Raw genomic sequence first — 7,980 nt, 5'->3', positions numbered from 1 at the left:
ACGAACCCCACTCAACTCTCCAAGAAGTTATCCTTTCATAGTTATTGTACCAATCATTTTCTTGCATATGTATTTCAGTTTAATGCATTCAATTCCACACTGTAAATGGAGTAGAGTGTGAATTTGTTTTTGGTTTTTTTTATTCCTTTTAGATAATCAAATAGGGTCGTATCAAGAGCCTTATTTATAGGAATTACAATTGTTCGATGCACAACTGCACATCAAATCGCTTCGAATATCCAAAATGCATTCTCCTCTCAACATGTCACCACACTAAAACAATATATATATAATTCCAAAAATATAGCGATGCTTCTCATTTTTACAAAAAAAAAAGAAAAAAGAATCATACGAATTAAAAAGAACCTTAAATTCGCGCATTGACCCTTGACTTCGATTCGGATTCCATCACACGAAACCCCCCCCAACCATTCTCCACGCACACGTGTGAAACCACGACCCGAGGTACGACCCACGCTAATACACTTCGACGAAACCCCCGTAGAAATTCACTTCCACCGTATAAAATCCGCAGCTAGGGTTTCACCCTCTCTTCTTCTTCTCCTTCTCTCTATCTTGTCCTCATCTGCATCCATTTCCCTCCTCGATTGGACCCAATTCGTGCTCCCTTGGCGAAGCTCTCGAACCCTAGCGCTCCGAAGCGATCGCCTTTGAGCTCAAGTTTGGGGTTCTCGTTCCGCGGTTCCTGAAGCTTCCGATCGCCCGGAAAAATTCCCCCGAAGGCGAGATAGATGCCTCCTCGGACGGTGAAGCGGGGCGCGGCGGCGTCGGGGCAGAAACGGACGCCGAGGTCCTCCAGGAAGGCGCAGCAGAGCCAGCAGGATGCTCCGGCGGAGGAGCCGGCGAGGGTTGAGGAAGTGAAGGAGGAGGAAGTCGTGATGGTGGTGGTGGAAGAGGACCGCTCGGCCCTCGAGAGGAAGAGGCCCGGGGTCGAGGAGAAGCCGGTCGTCGTCGAGGAAAGGAGGGAGCTGGAGGTTGCTCGGGCGAATGGCTCGGTTCCGCTGATGAGTATGTGGATTCTCGCGCTTTGATTTTGTCTAATTTGATGCGGATCAGATTAGGATTGCGGTTTTTTTTTTTTTCTGATGAGAATTTGCTTTGTTCTTGCGAAGTTGGGGGTGGCTGTTCTCAGGGTTTGCCGTTGCTTAGTTGGACTTTGCTCGTATTGCATGTTCCTTTTGTGGTGGTTTCCCTTGTCGTTCGAGTTTTTTTTCTTTTGGCTCTTTTTGCAGCAGAAAACGATTGTTTTCTTTTCCACTGTTTGCTGAAATAACGTTTGTGGAGGAACCAGATTAGTGGGTCTGATGCGAAGTTGACCATAAAGAAATAGTTTTTGTACAAGCATAGATTGGGGTGAAGTTTACTGTTTGGATGTTGTGCCTTGGAAGTTTTGTGGGTCACTTAGTTCTTGGTAATTGTCAGTTTTTATATGAGATGGAAAGGCAGGCACGAAACGTGCCCTTGTCGTGCACAAAAAAATATGATGTCAATTGATGAGAAAAGAAGCTCGAGCTTAAAAAGTAATTCTTATTTTGTGACAGAAGAAGATGAGGTGAAGGAGTCGGTTGATGAGTATGGGAAAGATGAACGGTTGGATCTGGAGGATAATGATCCTGAATATGAGCCAGAAGAATATGATGATAAAGAGATGGAACAGGATGATGTTCATGATATGGCAGTTGAAGGCGAGGAAGAACATGAGGAGGAGCATCTTGTCGAAGAGGAAGAAGGAGATATGATGGAGGATGAACTGGAGGATGTTCACGAAGAACTTGAGGGTGAAGAAGATGAAGATCATCCGGATGATGGGCCGGAACATCCGGAGACACTTGATGTGGAGGAGGATGATCACCATGAAGTTTTCAAAGAGAGGCGCAAACGCAAAGAGTTTGAAGTATTTGTCGGAGGACTAGACAAGGATGCTACTGAGGATGATCTGAGGAAAGTCTTCAGTGCAGTTGGTGACGTAACAGAAGTCAGGCTGATGATGAATCCTCAGACTAGGAAGAACAAGGGATTTGCTTTCCTACGCTTTGCGACTGTTGAACAAGCAAGACGAGCTGTCACAGATCTTAGAAATCCAGTGGTAACTTTTGGTTCCTGTAGTTTTTGAACTGGTGTTTCACTCAACTAATGTTGAATTCTATTCTTAACTTATGATAAGTGCTATTCCAGATTAAGGGAAAGCAATGTGGGGTTACTCCAAGTCAAGACAGTGATACCCTATTTCTTGGTAATATATGTAAAACCTGGACAAAGGAAGCTGTAAGTGCAACTTTTGGGTCAACTTTATTTTTGTTGAGCAAGAATTTTTAGTAGTGGTTCGAAGATCTTATGCATTCCTCTCTTTCTCGTGACAACTTTGTCTTCAGTTGAAAGAGAAGTTGAAACATTACGGTGTGGAGAACGTTGAGGACGTGACATTAGTCGAAGATGGTAACAATGAAGGGATGAACCGAGGCTTTGCCTTTCTGGAATTTTCATCTCGTTCTGAAGCCATGGAGGCATTTAAAAGGCTTCAGAAAAGAGATGTTCTATTTGGAGTTGATAGGCCTGCTAAGGTCTCTTTTGCTGATTCATTTATTGATCCTGGGGATGAAATAATGGCACAGGTAATGTGATCAACTTAAATTTTAGCAGTGCCATGAAATTGTTTAACTTTGGGATGGAAAAGCCCCGCATTGCTTAGTCTCTAGAATCTGAATGCGAAATGTGATGGCACTAAGCAAGTAACAGTGCCTGAAAATGTTCCTATTGATGGAAAAAGTAGCATTTCAATTGTGTGCATTTGCTAATGCGACTTCCTTTTTTATGTGAAGAATTCTCTGAAATATCATTTCTGGTCCTGACTACTCTTTAGATTAGGCTCTTTTCTTTTCTACTTCAGTTGGCAACATGGGCTTCTGATTTGCTGTCATGATGAAATTTACTTATAATCCATTGAACCTTCTTTCGGTTCAGATTTTTATGTTTCTTTCTTGGTGTCTGTTTATGGGCAAGAGGGCTGATCGATTGACCAATGTCACCAACTACACCTTCATTCAGGTTAAGACTGTATTTGTGGATGGTCTGCCAGCTTCATGGGATGAGGATCGTGTGCGGGAGCTCTTGAAGAAGTATGGTGAGGTTGAAAAGGTTGAACTTGCTAGGAATATGCCATCTGCCAAAAGACGGGACTTCGGTTTTGTTACATTTGACACTCATGATGCGGCAGTGACATGTGCTAAAAGCATCAATAATTCTGAGTTGGGTGAAGGTGATAGTAAGGTCCGTTTAATCATCACTCTGTATATTTTCATCTAATCAGCCAATTCTCGTTGATTGTGTATATTGAATCACTCAAGGGAAAAATGCTCTGGGAACTTGCAAGTGTGCCGGGTGTGTGTGTGTGTGTGTGTGTGTGTAGAGGGAGGGAGGGACGGAGAGATGCTTTTATGCATGTTGTCTGTGGGCGTGAGAGGTGAGGAGGGAGTGAGAGAATGACTTCCATCGAGAAATAATCTGGTTTGGTCAGAGAACTTCTGCCCATAAGGGGCTCTAAGAATTAATAAGACTGGATAATATGGAAAAAGGTTACCAATTATATCCCATTAGGATTAGTTGCCATTATCTTCTCCCGGCATGTGTCATTCCGTCTTATTGTGTTGTATTTAGTTTAGGCTATGACCTTGTGATTTTGTTAGTAGTTTGTTTTCTCTTAATGGAAGGCTTACCTGTGTATTTCAGGCCAAAGTTAGGGCCAGATTGTCGAGACCTCTTCAGAGAGGCAAAGGAAAATATTCAAGTCGTGGGGATATGCGTTCTGCACGCGTGGCTGGTCGATCTTCCAGAGGTTCGTGGAGTCGTCCAGCTGTACGCAGCTTCCCTGCACGTGGTATAAGGGGCACTGGAGGTCGGATTCCGCCAGCCAGCTTGAAGAGGCCTCTTGCTATAAGAGAGAGACGTCCTGTGATGGCCATGCCACCAAGAGACAGGCCGTTGCCTCCTCCAACTAGGTCTTATGATAGGAGGCCACCTGGTATGAGTTAGTCAAGATACATATTATGTAGCTGCAAGGGGAGCAGAGTGAATCTTCATTGTAAACCTCTTTTGTTTTGACAGTTCCTTCATATTCAAGAAGTAGCGTGAAGAGGGAGTACAGTCGAAGAGAGGAGCTTCCTCCTCCAAGGAGCAGAGTACCTGCAGATTATGGTTCCAGAATTGTGCCCGAGAGACGTGTGGCATACAGAGATGATTATGCTGTACGTGAATCTGGTTACACTGACCTGCATAGAAGTACAGCCCGCCCTGCTGCTAGGAGGGATTATCCTGATGAGAGCTACGGACAAAGGTTTGAAAGACATCCAAGCTATCGGGAAGCACGTGCACGTGATTATGAATCTATCTCAGGGTCAAAACGTCCTTATTCTGCAGTGGTAACAATCTCATCAACTAATTTTGAAGTGGAATTACATATCTTGTTCCTTATTGTACTTGAGACTGTTATAATTTGCTACATGTCATTAAAATGAAGGATGATGTGCCTCCGCGTTATGCTGATCCGGGTGTCCGTCCATCCAGAGCAAGGCTGGACTATGAACTTGGTGGCATTAGTAGCCACTACGGCGATGCCTACGGTGACAGGTTAGTATTCTGTAAATTTGAATAGGGAAGCAATTACTCAAATATAATGTCTGTATTGCTGCTGCTGGTGATAATCACATATGGATTTTGTTTTAGACATGGGAGATCTAGTATGGGTTATGGTGGCAGTAGGAGCTCTATGTCCAGTATGTCCAGTCAAGATTCGCATGGGTACTATGGGAGTCGTCATCAAAGTATGGGTTATGGCGGTATGCAATTAGTCATCTAAGTGTTACCTCACTGATAATTTATGCCTTTCTTTTGTCATGACATGAATTTTTTGGTCTCTATGGTTTCAGGTTCTTATGGCAGCAGTGATGCTGGAGGAGTGTACTCATCAAGCTATAGCGAGTACATGCCTCGAGGAAATAATGTAATTCTCTAATTATCTGTGATAGATATCTAAGCAAATATGCTTCGCCTGCTCTCATTTAGTCCATTGATTGCAATGCAGGGCGGTGGCAGCTCTTACTCTTCGATGTACTCAAGCCGCAGTGGAGGTGGAGGAGGTAACAATTACATGGGACCGGGTAGTTCTGGTTCATACTACTGAGGTAAGTCTTCTTTATTTATCTATTTATTAGTTTTCAAGTGTTTCTGAAGCGTTTGGGGATTGGATAGTCTACATCGGAGACTAACAGTTTCTCGGGACATGCCATCACTCTGCTGTTTCATCCAAAGGTACTAGTGAATTTTCAAGAGTGAGGTTACTAGTGAATTTATCTATGGAACAGATTTGACCTTTCAAAGAGCCTGGTCTAGTGTGGATCTTTGGAAGCTAGCATAATGATGGCTATATATGTGGAAGAGAATTCAGGCCTCGTCATTATTGGGATGCTAGCTTGATGTTCGTGCTTCAGTATTTCAAACAGGCCAGGGTGGACATTCCTAGAGGCCAATGCCATGCTTATTCTACAGTGGAGGAAATTTGAGTTATTTAGGACAACATCAAGATAGTTTCTTATTTGTATTATTACATCTTTCGTGTTCTCTCTGAAAGTATTCCCTTTGGAGGAGACTGTTGGGGATGTTGTGCATCAGCTTTTCTATTGGACGGAGCGTAGAAGGAGTTGTACTCCTTTTTAAAGGTTCAGAATGTGATGGTTACCTTTTGGTGATGCCTGAAGAAAATTAATGAGCATAATTAATGCAGTCAAATATATCATAAGCTATGGCTCATGGCCCATCACCATTTCCCTGTTTACCTAATAAGAACAATATAACCCTTGGCCTGAAAGTTAAGAGATGACTGAGGCTTCAGAAGAAAACTGCCAAACTGCCTCAGTGTGTAGGTATTCGAATGCGTTTTCTTGGTAGTGGTAAAGATCGCAAGAAGAAATGCGACCTAACAGGAGAATCCCTTGATGATACATTCTTTTTGTGCCATTGCCGGCCTTTAGATTTATGGTATTTCTCTTAGGAGGGTAGCTCCTGTCGACTATACACTGGAAGAAAGCTCTGATTGCACTTGAATCTTCTTTATAAGCTGAAAGTCAGACTCAAATTCATGGACATGTTGTTGCTGCTGTGGTGTAACTTTGTGAGAGCAAAAGGTATCATGGGGTTCACATCTTTCCTACATTGTTTGATTGCTGCTGATGGAAAAGTCCTATACGGCAGATTTGTTTTAGGAACAACATAACTGTTGGGTGTGTTATTGCTAGCTGGCTTGTTTACTCAGTGACTGAGAAACTTGTTGGAAAAGTGAAACTGCAATTAGAATGTGTTACAGATTTGATGCTGACATTTGGATGCAGAACATAGGCCATCATTTGAATGATTGCTTTATACCAAAAGTGGTTCCTTGGCCGAAAGCCCAGGTGGCTAAAAAGAGTTATTGGACCAATTTCCCGAAAAATGCACTCTTCTAGTTGACCGGATATCTAGCAATATTCAAGATCGTACAAATGGCTATAGTTGTTTTTTTTTTGGGAAACATTGGACAACTAATACCCCTTTCAGATTATGAGACAAAAAAACCATGGAAACTCTTGAATCCTCGCATTTTATGTCTAATAATTTGGGCATTTTGTCACACTTTGGCATGTGCCCTTTCGTGAAGTTGCAGCAGCAAGTCGTGGTCACTAACCCTCCAAGGAGGGACATTGGTTTTTTTATTGGGAGTTCTAACCATTGTGCCATAAGATTGGTCGTGTCAAGAATGCGCGACCCAAACCTATTGTTTACTGAACTTGGAGAAGTTTATGTATAACTACTGCTTGATTTCTAAATCTGAAAAATTAAAACTTTCGCTCCAGAACTTGGTATTTCAGAATGAGAGTTTTGTTCCCAGCTAGGAAATGGGTTTGGAGATGAGATATTGGATCGTCTATTGTTGCTGCCCTGATTCCATTGGTTTCGTTGTACATTGCTTGTTACATGCATTATAACCTCTCAAACCACGGTAAGAGCATTGTGAAATATTTATGGTGAGGCTTTGATTTGTCTGATGTTTGTGCTTTTCTAATTCTTTTATTTTTGGCTATGGAGGGTTGTGCATAGCTCGGCATTCTTCCTCACAGGTTCGGCTAGTTTCCTTGTGAGTTGGAATGGGTGTAACTTGTGGAGAAACCTATGCGGAATTATTCTTTTCTAGGAGTGAAAATGAGTGGTTCTCTCTCCATGTTTTGTATGTCACTTTTGTGATTCGTTATAATCTTACGGACCGAAGGTTGACCCTCTCTAGCAATTATTATTGATTATTCGATGTTTAAACTGTCCTCCAACGAAGGATCATCTTTTTGAACTGATGTTATTGCCTATGGTTGGGCAATAAAGAAAAGGAAAAAACTAAAAGGCGAATTGCAGCCGTTCTTTTAAATTCCGTTGTTCGGCGTAAATTAATGATTCCGTCTTGTATAATCAGTTGGCTGTATCTCTAGATCCAACTGAGAATTGTTAGCTTCAGAAGTTTTAGCATTTAAAAAGAAAAAGAACATTTGTTTTTCGAAATTTGCAATGTCATGATGCTTCGTGCAAAATGTTGTATCAAAACTATGAGCCAAATTCATTAGAAAAGCAATCTAAAGAAAAGAAAGATTCGAATTATTAATGTTGTGAATCATGAAAGAAGAGATCCGCAAGTGCAAATTGATCAATGTTTGATCTTCCTTTAAACCTCATTTTTGTACATAGGCATACCTCATTTCTGTCTTATAGAAAAACCACGTGCGTAGAGAACAACGCGATACGTTGGTTTGGTTTTGTCTAATATTCGAGATATTTAGCTCATTAGTTTCCATTAACTGTCAAAACCAAAAATACTAACGCGGATTAAGTAGATAAGCAGTCATTTTTTGAATTATTATTATGTAGAAGATAATATTTCTTTAGGAA

The 7,980-nt window shown here is 41.8% G+C and overlaps 1 protein-coding gene across 5 annotated transcripts; it reads left to right on the top strand.

The window, feature by feature from the left end:
- The first annotated feature begins 516 nt into the window (after positions 1 to 516).
- On the top strand, positions 517 to 7,465 carry LOC115687532 (heterogeneous nuclear ribonucleoprotein Q). Of its 5 annotated transcripts, none has more exons than XM_056305767.1 (12): positions 517 to 1,029; positions 1,563 to 2,107; positions 2,197 to 2,286; positions 2,394 to 2,633; positions 3,067 to 3,288; positions 3,748 to 4,045; positions 4,123 to 4,436; positions 4,535 to 4,644; positions 4,741 to 4,853; positions 4,944 to 5,017; positions 5,099 to 5,198; positions 6,903 to 7,465. In XM_056305767.1, the coding sequence occupies exons 1-11, from the start codon at positions 753 to 755 to the stop codon at positions 5,195 to 5,197; spliced, it is 2,382 nt and encodes a 793-aa protein (XP_056161742.1). In that variant the 5' UTR covers positions 517 to 752; the 3' UTR covers position 5,198; positions 6,903 to 7,465. The 5 variants fall into 5 exon arrangements, with proteins under 5 accessions (XP_056161742.1, XP_056161743.1, XP_056161740.1 ...); XM_056305768.1 differs by lacking the exon at positions 6,903 to 7,465 and adding an exon at positions 5,379 to 5,812 and having other exon boundaries at positions 4,741 to 4,838; XM_056305765.1 differs by lacking the exon at positions 6,903 to 7,465 and adding an exon at positions 5,379 to 5,812 and having other exon boundaries at positions 518 to 1,029.
- The last annotated feature ends 515 nt before the right edge of the window (positions 7,466 to 7,980 follow it).

The sequence above is a fragment of the Syzygium oleosum genome, unplaced genomic scaffold, assembly GCF_021117445.2.
Source record: "Syzygium oleosum isolate NSW1041296 unplaced genomic scaffold, Sole_v2.1 Sole_v2.39, whole genome shotgun sequence".
Lineage (NCBI taxonomy): Eukaryota > Viridiplantae > Streptophyta > Magnoliopsida > Myrtales > Myrtaceae > Syzygium > Syzygium oleosum.
The sequence above is the reverse complement of the archived record's forward strand: the minus strand, read 5'-3'. Positions and strand labels throughout refer to the sequence as shown.

Coding starts and splice junctions, on each gene's coding strand:
- LOC115687532 (XM_056305767.1), top strand. CDS start 753: ATGCCTCCTCGGACGGTGAAGCGGGGCGCGGCGGCGTCGGGGCAGAAA. Junction 2,634..3,066: donor GGGATGAAATAATGGCACAG/GTAATGTGATCA, acceptor ACCTTCATTCAG/GTTAAGACTGTATTTGTGGA. Junction 4,854..4,943: donor TCAAAGTATGGGTTATGGCG/GTATGCAATTAG, acceptor CTATGGTTTCAG/GTTCTTATGGCAGCAGTGAT.